General features: G+C 43.4%; 2 protein-coding genes across 6 annotated transcripts; both read right to left on the reverse strand.

The window, feature by feature from the left end:
* Positions 1-4,547: 4,547 nt before the first annotated feature.
* Positions 4,548-20,507, reverse strand: ubox5 (U-box domain containing 5). 5 transcript variants are annotated; one of them, XM_041253484.1, is made up of 6 exons: positions 20,366-20,507; positions 17,948-18,012; positions 12,172-12,256; positions 8,733-10,260; positions 5,462-5,617; positions 4,548-4,939 (listed from the first exon to the last, which is right to left on the reverse strand). In XM_041253484.1, exons 2-6 carry the CDS (start codon positions 17,965-17,967, stop codon positions 4,725-4,727), a joined length of 2,004 nt encoding a protein of 667 aa, XP_041109418.1. In that variant the 5' UTR covers positions 17,968-18,012; positions 20,366-20,507; the 3' UTR covers positions 4,548-4,724. The 5 variants fall into 5 exon arrangements, with proteins under 5 accessions (XP_041109418.1, XP_041109452.1, XP_041109436.1 ...); XM_041253518.1 differs by lacking the exon at positions 17,948-18,012 and having other exon boundaries at positions 12,172-12,253; XM_041253502.1 differs by lacking the exon at positions 17,948-18,012.
* LOC121317514 (FAST kinase domain-containing protein 5, mitochondrial-like) lies at positions 14,743-16,696 on the reverse strand. The gene has a single exon (XM_041253532.1). The coding sequence runs from the start codon at positions 16,421-16,423 to the stop codon at positions 15,920-15,922; it is 504 nt and encodes a 167-aa protein (XP_041109466.1). The 5' UTR covers positions 16,424-16,696; the 3' UTR covers positions 14,743-15,919.
* Positions 20,508-21,061: the final 554 nt, after the last annotated feature.

Consider the following 21,061-nt stretch of genomic DNA (forward strand, 5'->3'; position numbering starts at 1 on the left):
AAGGAGGATACGGACAATATGCCCCACATGTTCGACCTGTTCCTATCCAGTTTTAAATAACTTTAGCATAACAGAGGCAGAAGTGTTACAGGGATTAGGAGCTCTTAAAATAAACAAATCACCTGGGCCAGATGAGATCCTCCCAATAGTACTCAAAGAAATGAAAGAAGTTTTTTACAAACCGCTAACCAATATCATGCAACAGTCTCTTGATGCAGGGGTTGTACCGACAGACTGGAGAATTGCAATCATAATACCAATCCACAAAAAGGGAGACAAAACCGAACCAGGTAACTAAAGACCAATAAGCCTGACTACTATTATATGGAAACTTATGGAAACTATAAGATCCAAAATGGAAAATTACCTTTATGGTAACAGTATCCTGGGAGACAGTCAACATGGTTTTAGGAAAGGGAGATTGTGTCTAACTAACCTGCTTGATTTTTTGAGGATGCAACATCGACAATGGATAACAGCAATTAAAGATTAATTCTCAAACTGAACGCAGTAGGGATTCCATGTAGAAAACAGAAAGTACTGATTAGAGGAGAAACCTCAAAATGGAGCAAGGTAACTAGTGGAGTACCACAGGGATCAGTATTAGGTCCTTTGCTATTCCTAACCTACAGGTACTGCACACAGGCAATAAAAATGTACATTATAAATACCATATAGGAGATACTGAAATTGAAGAAGGAATCTATGAAAAAGATCTAGGAGTTTATGTTGACTCAGAAATGTCTTCATCTAGACAATGTGGGGAAGCTATAAAAGGCCAACAAAATGCTCGGATATATGGTGAAAAGTGTTGAATTTAAATCAAGGGAAGTCATGCTAAAACTTTACAATGCATTAGTAAGACCTCATCTAGAATATTGTGTTCAGTTCTGGTTATCTTGCTACAAAAAGGATATTGCTGCTCTAGAAAGAGTGCAAAGAAGAACAACCATAATTATTCCTGGTTTAAAAGGTATGTCATAAGCAGACAGGCTTAAAAAATTGAATCTATTCAGTCTTGAACAAAGAAGACTACGTGGTGATCTGATTCAAGCATTCAAAATTCTAAAAGGTATTGACAATGTAGACCCAGGGGACTTTTTCAACAATCTTATGCTCTTATAAAACCCCACAAGTGGAGAGCAAGACATCAGGTGCTTTCATTGAACAGGAATAGTTACAGCACAGTAGTACACGTCAAGACTCTTCCTTATGGGCAGCTGCATTACGGAGCTTCACAGCTCATTCAGTCCTTTTAATACCACCTTGCAGTCTGCTCTATTTCAGCTTGGCTCCATTTATCCTCTGCTGTCTCCACCCCTTAATGACCTATGACATGGCCTAAACCTAGTCCGCACATGTGCTTGTACAAGAGGGAAATGCAAAACTACCCCCACCTCCCTTACACAATGATAAAGCCCACACTTTAGACTGTTAAAAAAACAAACAATTGATCAAACTTTAAAAATCATATCCTAATGGATGTAATTGGCCAGTGTAATTAATTTTTAGACCTACTTGGAAGTCAGTTACTATGGGAACATACAGTGTTACTTTTAAATGCTTATGGGTACCTGACATTAAGAGAAAGCATATCTAGAAGTCTGATAGCTGGTTAAACAAGCATTAATATTCTAATCATCAATCAACATTTGAGATTGTTTAGTGAAGAGTGTGCGTTCCAAAGCAGCCTGCATTGTAAAATTCTATTAAGAGCACATTAAGCAAGTTAGCTCGAGGTGCACTAATGGCGCGTTAACGAATGTAACGACACAAGGGCAGGACAGTGCAGGCCCCTCTGAACCCAGAGCAGATCTGAGGGAGGCTTTACAGAAATTAGTAAGCAAGACTTGTTTCCTGCAGTTAATTGCCTCTCTTCATCCACCGAGTCAAAGCAGCAGTCTACTAAACTGCCGGAATACGCTTCATTTTCTGTATTTCTAACCCTAGTCTATGACAGTGTATAATCTGTGTGTGTGTGTGTGTTTTAAGTGTTGGAATAAGCTTCATTTTCTATATATTTACTTTGTATAACGTGTGTGTGTGTGTGTGTGTGTGTGTTTGAAAACACATTGTTACCATTATTACTTTGTAAAATCTCTGCTTTGTATAACCAGTTTGGGTAGGGTCCTGTGTGCTGAGAATGTGTTTACATTTGGGCGAAAATAATTAGGTCACACAAGCCAGAAAAAATCTGTGGAAAAGAACAAGAATGTTAATCCCTGAAGGTAACCACACCCAAACAGCATCCACACCCAGCAGCATCCACACCAAAACAGCATCTACACCCATCCACACCCAAACAGCATCCATACCCAGCAGTATCACATTAGGTTCAGACAAGAGCCTGCATACATCAAAGTTATAGATCAGACGTGGTAATTACTTTTGTGCTGTATTAGGATATCAATTTCTAAACTAGTATGATAATATGTTGTCACAATTTATATATGTATGTATATATATATGTTACAATGGACTATGGTTAATTGTTGGTAAAAAGAACATGAACCTTACATTGAGTGATGGTCTATTTCTTATTGGTATTCTGATATATTGTTATCTGATATATTATATCTCCTAATAATGTGATAACTGTAATCTGATATGTCGTGGTAGAATATAATTTGATAAATGTTGAATTACTGTTTACCATACTTTACCCATACATCTAAGAAAATGGAATAATTATTACAGAAAATAAGAATGATCATATTAGTACAAATCTAACAGAACCGTGGGGGTAAGGGCCTGGGACGTATCTGGCAGGTCTAATGGAGAGCCTAACCCTAACCAGTAAGGATTTTGCTGAACTGCAGTGAAGTGAACAAAGCATCAAATCTCCAGAGGCAAGTACAGGGGTGCATCAAAGTACCCCTCAGTTAGCAGAGAAATATACAAGTAGGTATGTCGACAGAAAATTATGTGGGGTTGGGAGTTATTCTGCAGAACTGGTTCCACAGCTCAGTGTCTGCTGTAAAGTGCAGGCTGTTTTCATTGTTATTGGTGATGGGTCAAACCATCTATACATGGTGGGTGTCTTTATTTGGTTGGTTATCTGATTGAACAGGCATCAATATGAAGTCTCTAATTAACAGAGCAGATATAATATCAACATTTTAAACAATTGGTTAATTTGCAACCATGCTGAATCTTTTGTGTGACCCCAGCTTTAATGGTTTCTGTTCAAGACAGGCTACAGAAATCACAAGTAGAAGTCCAGTTCTGTTTAGTGACAGAGATCCCTGCTGGTGTGCTTTCATGAGTGCGCTCTTGTGAGGAGTCAGTGTTCCCAGTAAATGAGAGACGGTAATAAGGCAGTCTGGGTGTGCACAGGCATCTCTCATTCCAATTTCACTCATTAACTTTGGATTGTACAAAGAAAGAAGACAAGGGTGGGGGAACAGTTACTGACTTACCTGTTAATTAAGGATATGCTTGGGTGCCATAGCAACATATTAACTACTCCATTAGAACTACTATTCCTTAACTTTAAATGTCTGAAATGTGTTTTAGGAATCCAAGTGTTAATGGAGACCCCCCCCCCCACTCTGATGTGAGGATTGCAAAAAAGACTGCTGGATGAGACCGCAGAACTACCATTGATAACTATTAAACACTCAACAGTGAATTTAGAAATGCTAAAAGAATCATACGTTCAATGACCTATATTCTGACAAAGTATTTTTCAATGTCTTCATGGAGGGGTCACAGATTTACAATGCAGTACAAGACAGACGCTATGCTGAATAGCTTAGACTTGGTCTGTAAGAAATGGTTCAAAGTACATTTACTTGTAGAAAACAAAGTATGCTGTCCTTCTAAGCTATTTAGAAACAGCTGAACAAAGACGCAGAAGTCTGTTTCCCAGACACAGAAGGTCAAAGTGGTAGGTTGCAGAGTTTCTCATCTAAACCAGCCTGCAGACTTAATTGTGCAGTCGCATATACCATGCAAATCATTCTACATTAGAATTCAGGGGGACTCAGGACCTAAGCAGCGTGAAACAAAGTCAAATTAGAACATCCAAAAAGGAGATGAAGTGACCATCTTCAATATGCACATCTTGAATACTACTGTCTCAAAACACCTTAAACGGTGATATTTATTTATTTTTTAATTCCTCATGATTCATCAGGCACAATGATCCCTATTTATCAAAGCAGTTTACTCAGAGGTGCAGTTATGTTACAAAACTAGCAACAAACAACTTTTGTGCACAGTACAGTCCTTGAATTAACATTCCAAGCTATTTATTTCTTGCTTTGACAAATACGGACCCCTGCACAATGTGTCTGTGAGATGAGCAATTGCTGTTCAGTGCCACTGCGCTCATCTTCCAGGGTGTACGTTTGAAAGTGCTTCTGAATAAAGTCAGGTGGAACTTTTAATTGCTCTGTGGCCTTGAATGTTGCTGCTGCTTCTAATGCCAAGCCCAGCAGCATAAACTATTTTCTATACAGTTATACTTTGTTATTTGACAGAAGTACCCAACCTTTCAATGAATGTTTTTTTTTTTCCTCTGTGAAGAAGTTGTATTGCAAGCATTTCATTTTTTCTTTTATTTCCAAGCCATGGCTTTATAATGCAGTTCAACACTGAAACACCAATTTGCACCACATTGGGGGGACAGACATGTCTCCCCTCCAAACTCGTAAGTGATGTCCCCGGTTGAGGCTATGTCTTTATAAGATGGACAGACAGTTCTCTGTGTCTCTTGTTTATTAGAAATAGACACGTGTAACATCCTGGGCTGGTACAGTGACCCCACAGGAAGGACAGTAGACTGACTGGTGTGCGTGTTTCTGGGACAGGCAGGGTCGGCACAGCAGATGGGCGCAGGGAAGCTGGAAGACGGCAGTGGACAGCGAGTAGACAGACAGCGTCTGTGAACACGAGCAGCAGCAGTTGTGTCCACCAGCCACTGCCGCCCCGTGATCTGTAGAGAAAAAACAAGACGACAAGCAACTGAACAAACATCTGCTGCATGTATTCATGAGTGCCTGCTGCATTCCCACAACACGATACGAAAAGTGGCACTGATAAAGCAAAGAATACAGAAAATAGTATATTCTAGCTAACTGTTTGGGATCAGTGAATGGTCTTAGTACTGGCTTGCTCTGAAACAATGTATTGCCTCCTACTCAAGTGTGTTCCTATACACCGAGTCTAGAGATACAGGATTCTGGCTTCAGTTTCTCTCTTCTTTCTTATCTATCGTCTAAGCACTCTAGGTCTCATCTTATCGTAAATCAAACTTGTCTTGGTTCTGGCTCCTGGGTGATGTTGTCCTGGCATTGGCCATGCAGTCCTATATATGCTGCAGCCTGAGCCCATGTCTTCCGACAGCAAAACCCTTGGTCTCCTGTGCAACTGCCATTACAGACGCATGCCCAAATGAACTCACATTGGTTCAACAAATACCCCGTGTCTGTCTAACCAGCCCCCTTGTCAGACCTACCTGGACTGGTCCGGCTGTAGCTGGAGGTCCCCTCGCAGACTCTTGGCATGGGCCTGTCCACGCCGAGCTGTGTAGTGAATGATGGGAGGTTACGCAGTGCAGAGGTCAACGCCACATCCAAACTCTCTGACAGCCTCTGCTCATGGGAGGAGGGGCCTGTACAGGAAGACAGCATAGACACTTCCTTAGAGATCAAAGATATTCTACATTACCAAGATACTCAACTCTGCCTTTACTTCCGTCATGAGGCGCAGAAGGGATGATGTGATACAAACAGAGCTCCGGGGCAATTTTTGGATCTAGTGCCTGAACAGGGCATCATTTCAGTGCACGACTGCGGGAATCCAACAATTCAGACAGATGGTTTTTTTTTACGAGATGTTTGCACAATTGCCAGTCTGTTAAGAACCCTCCACCCAAATAAAAACGAAATCCAGTGTACACTACAACTTAAAATCAAGTCTAGTACTAAAGACGTTTTCTGACTGCAGCAACATACTGACATGCAGCAACTTACTGTGCTTACTGTACCAGTACAGTAATAAGTATATTTTGCTGTACTTAGGCTACTGCAGTTGCTACTTTAATATTACTATACACAGAGATGTTGCAGCAGTAAATGATCCAAATGAAATACGAATAAATTGTAAAAAAAACCTCAAAGTATATATAAACTGACATCTCATACCAATAATAGCAGCATCATGTCCTCTGTACTGTGTGAAACGCTCATCTCAGTTTTCTATTTGCTCCTGTCCTCTGTACTGTGTGAAACGCTCATCTCAGTTTTCTATTTGCTCCTGTCCTCTGCACTGTGTGAAACGCTCATCTCAGTTTTCTATTTGCTCCTGTCCTCTGCACTGTGTGAAACGCTCATCTCAGTTTTCTATTTGCTCCTGTCCTCTGCACTGTGTGAAACGCTCATTTCAGTTTTCTATTTGCTCCTGTCCTCTGCACTGTGTGAAACGCTCATTTCAGTTTTCTATTTGCTCCTGTCCTCTGCACTGTGTGAAACGCTCATCTCAGTTTTCTATTTGCTCCTGTCCTCTGCACTGTGTGAAACGCTCATCTCAGTTTTCTATTTGCTCCTGTCCTCTGCACTGTGTGAAACGCTCATCTCAGTTTTCTATTTGCTCCTGTCCTCTGCACTGTGTGAAACGCTCATCTCAGTTTTCTATTTGCTCCTGTCCTCTGCACTGTGTGAAACGCTCATCTCAGTTTTCTATTTGCTCCTGTCCTCTGCACTGTGTGAAACGCTCATCTCAGTTTTCTATTTGCTCCTGTCCTCTGCACTGTGTGAAACGCTCATCTCAGTTTTCTATTTGCTCCTGTCCTCTGCACTGTGTGAAACGCTCATCTCAGTTTTCTATTTGCTCCTGTCCTCTGCACTGTGTGAAACGCTCATCTCAGTTTTCTATTTGCTCCTGTCCTCTGCACTGTGTGAAACGCTCATTTCAGTTTTCTATTTGCTCCTGTCCTCTGCACTGTGTGAAACGCTCATCTCAGTTTTCTATTTGCTCCTGTCCTCTATACTGTGTGAAACGCTCATCTCAGTTTTCTGTGCATGCGCCATCTCTGGGACTGCATTCAGAAAAGTAAAGTATACACAGTTTAGTTTTGTTTTTTCTATATTTAAACCTGGGTAACAATAGCTTAAACCAGCTCAATGCACTACCGTTCCATTGACTCTCAATAGAAAAACTTCCCTGGAGCTCTATTTGTATCCCACAATCCTTTGCATGTAGCTTGAAGGAAGTCTCCATTGAGAATCACTGGAGTTGAATATCTTGGTGTAATAGAATATCTTTGGTGAGATCCAGACTGCACAAGAAGAGAGCACATATATTTCCTAATACCTTGTTCCAATGAGGGAGGCTAAAGCATGATTCACACAGGACTAAAAAAGCAAAATCGAACAGCAGAGAAGAGCTAGGACAAATGCTGGAACAACAGTGGGGTTTGGACAAACACTGGAACAGCAGAGGCAGGGCTACGAGAAACACTGGAACAGCAGAGGAGGGGCTAGGACAAACGCTGGAACAGCAGAGGGGAGGCTAGGACAAATGCTAGAACAGCACAGTGCTAAACCTAGATGCAATACAGCAAAGGCATGTGAAAGATTGGATTTGACTCAACACTACACAGAGTAAAGAATGGTTTAATTAAATAAGAAAACAAGACTTTCATTTCTTTAACATGTCACTAGTGTTGCCATAGAAACCATATCGACCTTGGAACAGATAAAAGACTGTAGCCTCCATTGGCCTGAGCCCTGACCAAGAATTAACTGCAAGCCAGCCTGTGCACGATGGAGAAGAGAGCTTAGAGTAAAAAAACTACAGAACTGAAATAATCCAAATTAACAGCAAGCTGTACATGCAGCTACTCCAAGAACACAAAAAGAGGCAAAAGTTATACAGGTGATAAAACCTGATGGGTAATTCCCAGAACTGTTTCTCACCCCAAAGTTCAAAGGGTATCTTAAGGGGTAATTTTGTTTCTTTAGAATATATCATGCTGTTCCCCACAAACACAAGCATCTATCACAAATAGTAAAGGGCCGACAAATCTGACACCGTATGACAGGACGGCGTGTGAGGTGACATCAGGCTAGATCCAGGAAGAAAACAAAGATGCAGTACTGCAGTTCAAAAGATGCTGCATGTCGTTCATTTACAGAAACTAAATGAAATATTTAAACACAAAAACACTTGCTCACAGGGCACAAAAGAAAAAGTGTAAAATAAAACAAATCACAAACACAAAATATAACAGGTCAGACTGGGAAGATTGCTGTCAATGTTCCTATTCTTTTGCTTCGTTAAATTACTGTCTCCTCTCGTTTTTCAGTTCCTCCTTCGAACACACGACCGGAGTGCAGAGAGCTGCAGGCTTTTATATTAGTGACCGAGGGATTAGCTAGCTACCAATTATTTATTAATCCCTCGGTCACATTCTGCACAAGTTTTTTTTAACTCCTGGCAGAGGACGAGCTGCCAACCTCACCTCTGCCAAAACACATTTAAATAAACAAAAACAAAACACACAGCGCTTCACCTTCATACATATAATAAATAAATAAATCATAATATAAACACCGCCCGATCGTTCATGGAGTGCTGTATTTCACTCAAGGTGTGATCCTATGATGACTTTTCAACCTCTAAATTACTACAGTATGTATGAGATACTGTATATAAAACTTGCCTTTATATATAAAAATATGCTTTTTAGGGAAGGTACACATACAAAAGTATGATAGACTATTCACCTGAGCTGGGAGGAATCTGTGAGAAGCTGGAAGCTCTTTCTGTTCTCAGCCTTTTGGACGGCCTTTCTGAGGCAGAGCTGCTGTTGGGGTCTGCTGCCGCCAGATCAGGGAGCCCCAGGTCCTGAGAGGTAGCCAGGGCACAGTCTCGAGAGGCAGGCTGGGTCTCAGGGTGTGTGTACGCACTGGGAGTCGCAGGTTCTTTGCGGGGCAGAGCTAGAGCTCCAGAGGACAGAGTGTCCTCACAGCCTCCTGAGGAAGTCTCGGAGTGGCTCTCTGAGTCTCTTGACGCAGTCAATCTCTTTAGTTTATTGGAGGTAGTGAAGTGCCTTGGGTTGCGGGATGCTTTATCATTCACTGTATATCTAGAAGAGGCTGTTCGGCCCAGTGGGGCAACACAGACAGGGAGGCATGTGGAGTCTCTAGGGGAAACCTTGCACTCAGAGGCTATGGGGTTTCTGAAGTCCTTGGTGGCAGGGAGTCCACTCTCTTCCACAGGCTCATTCTTCCTCTTCTCTGAAGAGGCTGCTGCCGATACAGATATTAATCTTGATGGGCGTGGCAGCGCTGACAGGGTGGCTCTGCCAAGCACACCTACTGCCATTGCCTGCCTGTCTCCAAGCTGCAGCAGAAACCGGTCAATCCTGGTTTTCAGGCTGGGGTGAGGCAGGAGCTTAGAATGTCGGCTGAAGGGTACCCCTGTGAAGGGGTCATTTGGGGGGCGTCCCCAGCCTGCCTCCCTCCGCTCATACTCCTCCATGGTGCTCTGGTCCACCACTTTCCCAGAAGGCAGCAGCAGGGGCAGAGTCATCACTTCTTGGGTGATAGGGTCTATAAACTCCTCAGGAATATCAGACGTTCCATTGGCTTCCAAAGGCTGAACCGTTGCGGGAGGAAGTGGAAGACAGAGCAAGGCTGGTACAGTTCTCTGGCTCTCCAGATGAGCCTTCAAGACTCTGTCTATCACATCTTGAGAGCAGGATCTCGAGGGCTGCCCCCAAACTTCCAGCTTTCTGAGACCCATAGGGCAGGAGCCACCCGTGTGGGAGAGACAGATCCTCAGGTGTGTCACACTTGACAGGGAGGCAGGGCCCTTGCTCCAGAGTTCCTGATGTTGCACAAGACTACAGTCCAGGGCTGGAGGATCACCACTGTGAAAGGGAGGCCTGTGTCTGTATCCTCGGTGGCTGAAGGAGGCTTGGCAGTGCTCCTTCAGGACAGCTTTCCCCAGCAACGTAAAAATATCTTTATCGGAGAAGGCTGGGCTATTCCACGAACCTGACTCTGGGCTATCAGACACTGGCTTGCAGGAGGTGGATGAAGTGAAGATCTCCAGTCCCCGAGACGTCTGTCCCCTGTCTGTCACCCCCGTCATCATGTCTACATCCACTCTCCTGATCTCAGTCCTGAAGGGGAAGGACAGTGTGATGTGGACAGGAGGACGGATGAAGTACTCTGCCCTGAACCCTCGTCTCCGCAGGCTGAGGTCCTCAGAGATCAGGTTGGACACTTCATAGCCATCTGCACACACCTGGGATAGGACAGGGAGTATAGGAAATCAGATTAGATTTATGTTAATCATATAAACCCCTTAATCTGGGATCCTTGTTAATAGTTCCTAAATAAAACATCAATCAGGAAACACCCTCTTCTCATTAACACCTTATTCCATCTAATACATTCAGCTTTGTTCCCCTAACATCACGCTAATAAATCTCTGTCCTTGGAAATGGAGGCTAATTGTCTGTGGTATAAAAGATATAAAGAACATCAAAGGAATAAAAAGTAATTTAACTGTGGCAACAATAACCTTTACTCTGCTCATTGTCATTTTTTTTTTAATTCTACAGAACAATAGAACTGTTTTTTCTTTGGAGAAGTTATTCACTCAAGGTAGTCTGAATGAGACACCCAGTCTAATTCAGTCCATTCAGTGCAACTGTGTTGGAGGTGAACACATGGTGGTGTTTGCGCTGGGAGAAATGATTGAATTGCAGTTTAGTCACCTCCCTTTTGTAGAGACAGTTAGAGAGTGAAGAGGCTAACAAAACCAGTACTTAGGTCAGGAAAGTCCTAAAAAAAATAAAAAAAAAACAATAAAAAAATTAAAAAATTTGGGCCAGTTTCACAGACCTCGATAAGCTCTAACTGTGGAGTAACTTAAAGTTACATTCGGTACAGTAGCTAAACACACTCAACTAAATCTACATTGGAAAAGCCTGCTTACACTGCCCTGTAGAGGAGCCTGCTTACACTGCCCTGTAGGGGAGCCTGCTTACACTGCCCTGTAGGGGAGCCTGCTTACACTGCCCTGTAGGGGAGCCTGCTTACACTGCCCTGTAGAGGAGCCTGCTTACACTGCCCTGCAGAGGAGCCTGCTTACACTGCCCTGCAGAGGAGCCCGGTAACACTGCCCTGCAGAGGAGCCCGGTAACACTGCCCTGCAGAGGAGCCTGCTTACACTGCCCTGCAGAGGAGCCTGCTTACACTGCCCTGCAGAGGAGCCTGGTTACACTGCCCTGCAGGGGAGCCTGCTTACACTGCCCTGCAGGGGAGCCTGCTTACACTGCCCTGCAGGGGAGCCTGCTTACACTGCCCTGCAGGGGAGCCTGCTTACACTGCCCTGTAGAGGAGCCTGCTTACACTGCCCTGTAGAGGATCCTGCTTACATTGTCCTGCAGGGCAGGGTGGGTTAGAGCTCTTGTACTATATGTGTGTGCCGTCAGATTCATTTTAAGCAAAACCACAAACTCAAGAATTGATAAGTCCTGCTGTTCATCCCCATTTCACTGCTGCAATTTATATTTAGCTTTACTCTGAAAGTGTGACCAGGGGGCTCAGCAAATATATGGTCTAATGTTGAGCCCCAGAAAGGTTTGGTAAACAATCATGACAAAATCCCAACACAATATTTTGGGAATCCTACAATTATTGATATTAATAATAGGTAATAATATTTAAGATCGCACGAAGCAGACATGGCTTTTAATATTTGATTTTATATTAAATTGTTTTTTTGTTTTTTTTTACAGTTCTTTTAAAAAGACCCTATAATGGGGCTGCAAGCTGCAGCTAGCTCACTGCTTCTTTAGAGCACTGGTATAACCTATGCACAATAGCGACTTCTAGTTCTGTTACTTAACATGGCCATTTTGGAAACCACAGCTTATTATATTATTTACAATTCTTCAACAGGATTAATAGTTCAAAGCACTGCAAACCTCTACAGCACCTCCACCTTTGCAGCAGCTTGATGTAGCCTCATGTACTGCTTGTGTCAGAATTTGCGAAGGAAATCTTATCATTACAAAAGGAATAAAGATACAGATACATGCTCTGATGGGTATTGTGTCTATTCTAGTGATATGAAGTACTTATTGCAGTAAGTGGAGGGTTTGAGGTGCAGTATCTTCCAGTAAACAGTGGGTTTGTAGCACACTACCTTATTGCAGTAAATGGAGGGTCTGAAGTGTGGCAGACAGAGGTTGATCACCATGGTCTCTCCAGGCTTCTTGCTCTTGTCTCTGCTTTGTACGGAAAAGGATACAACATGTGTGTGAATCAGGCTGTAAACTGGCCCATTTACAAAACTCAAGAATAGCCTTTTACTGTAACTGTAATGAACAGAATGACAAAAATAATGTGATTTTTAGAAATGTTCAGAAAATCTAAGCAATAGACTTACAATATAAAGTTTTTAGTCTAAAAGAAGACCCTGTGAATAAAGTCTTACTTTACTACTAGAACTGCTTTTATAACTGATCTTTTATAATTGATCACATGGTGCAAAACAGGATCGATCGCATGGTATAATAATATATATATATATATAATATAAATATATATATATATTATATATATATATATATATATATATATATATATATATATATATATATATATAAATCTTTTTTTTTTTTAATTTAGTAGTCTACAATTATATTCATTGTTTTCTCCCTAATTTAGTCGTGTCCAATTATTTTTAGGCTCAGCTCACCGCTACCACCCCTGCGCGGACTTAGGAGGGGCGAGGGCGAACACACGGTGTCCTCCGAAGCGTGTGCCGTCAGCTGCCAGTTTCTTTACACACTGCAAACTCACCATGCAGCCACCCAGAGCTACAGTGTCGGAGGACAACGCAGCTCTGGGCAGCTTACAGGCAAGCCCGCAGGCACCCGGCCAAACTACAGGGGTCACTGGTGTGCGGAGAGCCGAGGACAACCCGGTTTGTATTATATTATATTGAATGCATTAGGTTTTTCAAAATGTACCACTAGGAGTGTGTCTGCTAATAAAGCTGTGTAACTGAGCATCATTACCTAAACATAACTTAATTGAGCAAACACAAACATATCTACAGAGAACAGAAAACAGAAAAACATCCATTGTTTTTAGAAGTTGATGTCATTCTGCAATGAGCACACACATCTCAAGGACGTTGTGGTACAAATTCCATCACAAAAGAAAATCCAAATAATCATCTACAAGGTCTCCAGAACCAGGGACACAAATTAATTCCTGTTGCATGTTTTCAAGGAGGACGGAAACAATAAACACAAATGCATTATCCAAACAATCCTTCACTCAACAGTGAGGTACTCCCTTCTACCACCACCCAATACAGCCAAGGTATTCACATTTTAATAATTGCAAATTTAGATACAATCTTCAAAGATTTTTCATCAATCTGAAAAATTATTTTAAGAGATTCTGTGAACTTTTGCTTAGACATTTACCTGTAATGCTTATCTGGTGCTTTGGATATTAAAGACAAGCTTTACAGGTGAGAAACGTCAGTTATCTTAACAACTTGTTTAAATCACTTCGACATCATTTTCTGTTTCACATCATATGCTGTTTCAGTCTTCAGTGTGACCAATAACCGGTTCATATTGACAATGAAAACTGTAGAAATATGGGGCACTGCCCACAAAATTTTAAGGACCATTTAATGAATGAAATCACATTTTCATTTCATGAAACCCTTTTAGAGTGTTTGTTATTCCAATCTTATTTTTTAAGCACTGTTTAACTATCATATGGTGAGAGCTAGCCTAGCTAGAATAGACAAGTGTTTATCCTGGTGCACAGACAACTGGTCTACTCTGACCTGTCTACAGCACTGCATATTCCCTCCACTTACCAAAAGCAATTATTTTTAAGCATTTGTATTTTTGAAAACATATTATATTATTATTAATGGCAATGTGATTGATTGTCTGTTGCACTGGAGTAGGGGTATTTCAGTCCAGCCTATAACTCCAGTGGTGTGATCCATTCCTGGCTTCACTATGGACAGAGTTAAACACATCCAAGCTTCAGTGCTTTCCTCTCAATCAATGCTACGTTTTGAACCGTGTAGAATTTTAGGATATATGAACATAACTCAGAACTTTTATTTAACATCATGCAATCAATCAAAACCACAAAATGATATTGCAAAAGTCTACCGGAAGCCATAATAGCGGTAGTATTTCATTTCAATTTTTGTCAGTTTTTCGTGAAGTATATGGAAAACTACAAAGCGGTATGTAATTCAATGTTAATGTAACATTATTCAGCAGGTTTTATTTGCCTTTATGAAGCAAAACGACGAGTTACCAGTAATTCTACAGGGTGCTGCAAAACTTTTGGCCATAGCTGCATAACAAGGGTTTTATGCAGGACTCATTTTGGTGAAGACTTTGTTTGAGAATGCCAACAAATTTACCAAAGTCATACCTAAAGATGAAAAGTACTGAATTACGACTTTTTGGTTACAACCAGTTCAGGACTGTGAAAGACATGTTTTAGGTGTTCAAAATGTAACCAACCACAGCCTGAAAGGCATCGTGCCTGCGAACCTGCCAATTCACCTAACGAGGCACAGAATTCACAGGCAAAGAAACCTAACTGATACTGTATCTATCTATCAGTATTTATGGCAGTTACAGGATGAAAATGTACAGTTTAGAGATTTAGCATTTAAAACTCTGAACACATTTGAATGACAAATGCCAGATTTGCGGTACATATCATGTTCTTTATTCCTAAACTTTGCTCAGAATATGCACTGGCTACAATACCCCCTTTATATAGCCAACATTTTGAAATAAAGACATGGAGCTTCTACCCTGTATATGAACTCAGAGGCGATCAGTGGCATGTCTACAGCACACCCATTTGAACTCTGATCAGAGTAAAGCCTCGAATGGCTTATTCCCTGACCCTGTTTTTTGTGCCTGTTCAGTCAAGGGTCCTGTAGAGCTTGCAATGGAGATAGGTGAGTTTCTCAGAGCGTGTGCGCCTGAGCAGAGGGAACCACTCCCAGAAGGGCAGCTCCAGCACCGTGTAGCCAGCCTGGCTCAGCTGCCATCTCTTCATAGCATGAAGCCCCAGTAGGTGACGGGACCCGTAACGGAACTGGTTCCGGTTCGAGACCTAGACCGCCAGTCTGCGCACTCTAGGGAAGGGAGAGGGGGGATCCGATAGGGTGGAGAGGGGGGATCTGGAGCTGGGGGACCCTGTCATGGCATCAAGGTGCACCTCAGTCAGGTCAACACCACTGAAGAACTCCCTCCTGCTCTCTCCTGCTGTTGGACTCGTGCAATCCAGAGTCCTGGGGCCACCACTGCCGCTCTCATCAGGTGCAGGCTGAGGGGTGCTTCTACTGCTCTTCACATTCAGGAGCTGAGACACTAGATCATCAGTGAGTGGCACTCCTACGTGCTTCATCTCCCACTTCCTGATGCTCCGCTCATGCGGTTTACCCGGATCCAGGGCTGCGGCAGACTATGTGTTGAAGGGCAGGGCTTTGCCTGCGGAGTCCAGATGGATCGCCAGGTCACTGGACCTCATGTGTGGCAGGATCATGTGGTTCTTCACATACCGAGGGCCCCCAGCATGGACTGCAGCAGGGTCTCAGCCTCTCGCACTTCTGCTTTCTGGCACACGTCCTGGCTGGCAAATCCCCACAGCATCTCAGTCACCCCTGTGCAGATTCCCTCTGTAAGATGGGGGCCAACATATCCAGGCAGCTCCAGCTCCACTGTGCCATCCAGGGTGAAGAGGTCCTTCTTCAGCTCTAACTGGGTGGACTCGGCAGCTAGTTTCAAAAAGCCAGGACTCGGGGCAAGGTTTATGAGGCTATGTGGAAAGTGACCAACGAAAGCTAGTGCGAAAAGCCCAGTCAAGAGGTGCTCAGGGCACCTTTAAAACTCAGTGCCTTTCACACGCAGCTGCTGCGTGATGCTGGAGAAAAAGGATTCTGCATTGCTGGGCTGGTAGTTCAGGGAGGAAAAGGCCCAGAGCAACTTGGCAGTGTCTTTGCTACAGCACTTAGCAACTTTAACAGGCACCTCAGCAGCTACGGCTTTAAAGATCCTCTCGTCGAGATAGTGCAAGGAGGAGCAGGCCAAGGCAATGTGCATGAGTCCCTGAGCTCCCATCGAGGGGGCTCTCTCTGGGACCACCTCTCCTAGTCTCCTCAGGAATCCCACATGACCCACATGGCTGTATCGGAGCATCTTGAGTACATTCACTACAGCATAGCTGCTCATCTCCTCCAGCAAGGCCTTGGCTCTGTCCCCAACCCTGTGCATGGCCTGCTCAGAGAGCATACTCTTGGATTTGAAGAAGCCCAGACACATTGCTCCTAGCTCCTCAGGAGTCATCCGATCCAAGAACCTCAGAACCAGGACCTCCAGGTTCTGCATTAGCTCCTATGGGACTCTCCTGCCTTCCCCTATGAGGTAAACCAGTTGTACAAGCTGAGGCAGGGTCAGCTCTCTGCACCGCAGTCCTAGCCTGCTGTAGGCAAGGTCCAAGTACTGTGGCACAGCCCGACCCAGATATCACCACAGGTCCCCCACCTGCAGAACCTGACTGGAGTCTAGATCCCAGACCTGTCTGCAAAGCTCTGAATCAAACACATTCAGCATGCTGTGCATGGGTGGAATCCCCAGCCATACAAAGGCTCTCAAGACGTCTATCAGCTGAGGGGAGGTGAACAGACGCAGGTCCTCCACAGCATAGCGACTCAGCATGGCAAACCGAGTGTCTGACTTCACCAATACCTGCTGCTCTGTCAGAAGCTGGCCCAGTTTCTCAAAAAACTCACTGATTGACTGAAGACTGAGAGTCCCTTTCAGCACTATCACTTTATGCAGGACCAGGAAGCCCTCCTCTGCAGAAATGGGTTTGGGCAGGTCTGAGAGGTTGTGACAGAGAGTCCTGTACTCCTCCCTCAGTTTCTGGAAAGCCCTAGGATCCTCCTTGCTGTCATATAGCGCCTCTCTATCCTCTGTGCCCCCTTAGCCTGCTTTGCGTCCGGCCGTTCCCTGCTTATTCTCACCAGCCTTCCTAAAAGCCAGGTCCAGGAGTATGTTCTTTGCATTGGAGAGCTGTCGAGGGCAGAACACAGTGTAGGTGTTTCTCGTCTGCTTCTGCTGTAGCTGCTGCTGCTTTGAGCCCGAGGCCAGAGGCTTGACTTCAGGGGGCTCATCCTCATCTGCAGCACCGGGTCTACGCGTTGTTACCACCTGGCTCCAGCGTGTTCTGCAGTATGCGGAGGGGCTGTAGGGCACTGCGTACCCCGGTAAAATGGGCAGAGCAGCGTCACGATTCTGTCCCTCCTCCTGGTCCTCATTGCTATGGTTACTGCTCATCTGGACGGGGCCGTCCGTTGTCACTTCACCTCTTGCTCTCCAGGACACCGCGGCAAACCTGCATATCCCACACAAAGGGAGTCTCTGGCACAGCAACCCCGATGCCATCCTTCACAACAGAAAGAATCAGAGCCACAGTCAGAAGAAGGACACGTCCCCTCCACCTCTCTTCCTTACAAACAGAGCCACTGCTGCTTTAACCATCTACACAGAAAATACCCACAAGACACACACCCCCACAGCACAGCATCCAAACGCTGAGCATGCAGACGCTACAGCCGAAGAGATTTGTGTCTTAAAACCCAAGAGGTAGGAATCTGTACTTTAAGGGTTTTTTTTTGTTTTTGTTTTCATACTCCATGTCCTAATCATATTCTTGCCACTCAGTTATTAAATAGCTACACTATACTCATATGCACACAGACTTGCTGAAAAGTCAATTTCATTTAGTCTGTTTTGAAAAGGCCATGTGTCTACTTCAATAGTAGGCTACTGTGTAACAATATCAATTCAGAGTCACGTTAGAACCCCCTTAGAATATTTAGAGTGTTAGAAAATTCTCCAATAATTTACCTGAGAGGTGATTCCCCCATGGGATGTCATTGAAGTCTGTCACAATGGACATTCTACAGAAGCAGCTTAAATAAAAGACATTATGAAGTTGAAATTCCAGGGGAAAAAAATGGGAAAGCTAGTAAAAGTGAACTTTAAGCATCCTTTCACATTCAAATAATTATCAAAAATGAACTATGGAGTTTTGCCCTCCCTTTGGATACACAAGTTCAAAAATGTCCTATCAAAATACTGGAATACTGTGCTCTTCTCGTCCATTACGTCGATTTTGGGGTATTTTCATTTTTTTTATTTGAAGATTTATAATAAATAAAAAAGTAATGTTTTTTATAGTAGCTTTTTTTTAAAACGTAGATGTTTCTACTTGTTCAGTGGCCTATAATCCTCTAACAACATAATAACTAAATCACTCACAGATGTACATCACAATGACAAATCATCACCAACAGAACACACAGTACTTGCATTCAGATATCTGTCACTCTCACTTAAGCATCCCCTAAACTTATAGCGGGTGATATTTGAGTATAGAAGTTCCAACATCAATCCAATCCCTTTACCTACTCCATTTCCAGGTCCTAGATATTCCTGCATTCAAAGAATGTGAAAAATGTATATTTTTTGCAACCCTTGCAGGGCGGAAAGGGGTGCACCCCAAAAATGTACCATGTGCACTTTGAAGAATGATTACTCCCGTTTAAGACAAACAAGGACGACCTTGGTATCAAAATAAAGGTAATCGCTTAGCGTTTAAATCACATGTAAATATCTCCCGCGATCTTCAAGCGAGTTCTGGGGTATGCTCATTGTAACATACTGGAGGGCACTGCACCCCTTGCTGCTGACACAACACTACATTAGCCAGGCTACTGCCTCGGGTTTGAAATTCCATTTAGAATCAAAATATTTTGCAGGTATGTGTTGGTTTGTTTTTGTGTTTTTTTTTTTTTTATTTAATTTTACAAGGATGGACCCAAATAGCTGAATCTTATACATGTGCCTGAGAGCTGTAAGCTAGGCTTCACGAGGATTAGGCAGCTGTGTCCTTATACTGGGCAGACAATACAGCACTGGCGCACAGGTCATAAAACCCAATACAATCAGGCAGGGGTGAGTCACTTTACCAAACACAATTACATGATGTCTGTCTGAACAGTACCGCTGAAAAACGGCTTTACTGTGACCTTCCTTTCTCTTTGCTTTTTCATTCTTTCACAGGCAGGGCCTTGTTACAGCAGTGCCCTGTTTTCTATTCGACTCAGGTATTCACAGAGTAGAACAGCTAACCATGCTCACTGTGACTGCTGGACTATACAGCTAACCCTGCTCACTGTGACTGCTGGAGCATAGCTAACCCTGCTCACTGTGACTGCTGGAGCATAGCTAACCCTGCTCACTGTGACTGGACTATACAGCTAACCCTGCTCACTGTGACTGCTGGGCTATACAGCTAACCCTGCTCACTGTGACTGCTGGGCTATACAGCTAACCCTGCTCACTGTGACTGCTGGGGCATACAGCTAACCCTGCTCACTGTGACTGGACTATACAGCTAACCATGCTCACTGTGACTGGACTATACAGCTAACCCTGCTCACTGTGACTGCTGGACTATACAGCTAACCCTGCTCACTGTGACTGGACTATACAGCTAACCCTGCTCACTGTGACTGCTGGAGCATACAGCTAACCCTGCTCACTGTGACTGGACTATACAGCTAACCCTGCTCACTATACAGCTAACCCTGACTGACTGGACTATACAGCTAACCCTGCTCACTGTGACTGCTGGACTATACAGCTAACCCTGCTCACTGTGACTGGACTGCACAGCTAACCATGCTCACTGTGACTGCTGGACTATACAGCTAACCCTGCTCACTGTGACTGCTGGAGCATACAGCTAACCCTGCTCACTGTGACTGGACTGTACAGCTAACCCTGCTCACTGTGACTGCTGGACTACACAGCTAACCCTGCTCACTGTGAGCTAACCATGCTCACTGTGACTGCTGGGCTATACAGCTAACCCTGCTCACTGTGACTGCTGGGTCATTATTCCTTTGGTAAAACGAACAAACCACAACAAAATGACGAGTAATGAAGTAAAAGACGTTTTCACTTTTGAGTTTTCTTAATATCTTATTATATATATAGTCCACGGGGGAAAAGCACAGCAACTCTCTGAGAGTTTATATTTGCTAAAGTTAAATTTGAAAAATAACACAAAATAAATATAACTGTTGATACTGGATTTGATAAATCGCTATAATACATTATTAATATCATATGCAAACTCCTAAGATTACTAGTATGTAATAGCTCTAATCTTACGCATGTGTTTTCAGCAAAAGCCTGCCTTGCACAGATAGGCCTCACTAGTTCTGCTATCGGGGATCGGGATCAGTACCTACCTACCTATCCTGTGGTCCCGGTCCGACCTTATGTTGGTACCAACAAGACCCGATTTCTAACTGAAGCGATCCCGGTTACCTAAATACATCAGACTCGACTGCTCTAGAAAGGTCGTTGGTTCAGCTACAACAAGTGAAAGGGGACATTTCCGTGAACGCGTTTTACAAAAAGTAAAACCATTTCTTTGGTCATTTGGACATGTTACCACTAGGGGGAGGTGGGGGGCAGGACGCACTTTAATTGAGTAAAACGTCTTAAAAATAAAAACAGTGTTAAGAACTGACTGGTTTTAGCCACGAGGGGGCATGCTTCAACTAAAAAATATTTCCACAAATTTTTTGTGCCGTTTCTACTTGGTTAAAAGTGTTTATCAAGGAAAATAATGTTTAGCATAAACAAAATAATTGTGAATTATGTGGCAGTAGCATTGATATGTATTTACTGCATCTAAATAGGTCAGGGGCAAGCGGGCTAGCTGGTAACATCTAGCGCCACTTAAAGGATGCCATTCCCGCTACGCTTTGAATAAACAGAGAGGTGTGTGCTACAGCAACCTTCGTCAAATTCCTATTACCCCTGCTCAATCACATGCCCTTGATTGGACCAATGTACACCTAGGTTTATTTAATGTCAGGTCTCTGTCTAATAAGGCTCCGTTAATAAGAGATTTAATTCAGGATTACAACATTGATACTCCCT

Source organism: Polyodon spathula, chromosome 1 (genome assembly GCF_017654505.1).
Source record: "Polyodon spathula isolate WHYD16114869_AA chromosome 1, ASM1765450v1, whole genome shotgun sequence".
Lineage (NCBI taxonomy): Eukaryota > Metazoa > Chordata > Actinopteri > Acipenseriformes > Polyodontidae > Polyodon > Polyodon spathula.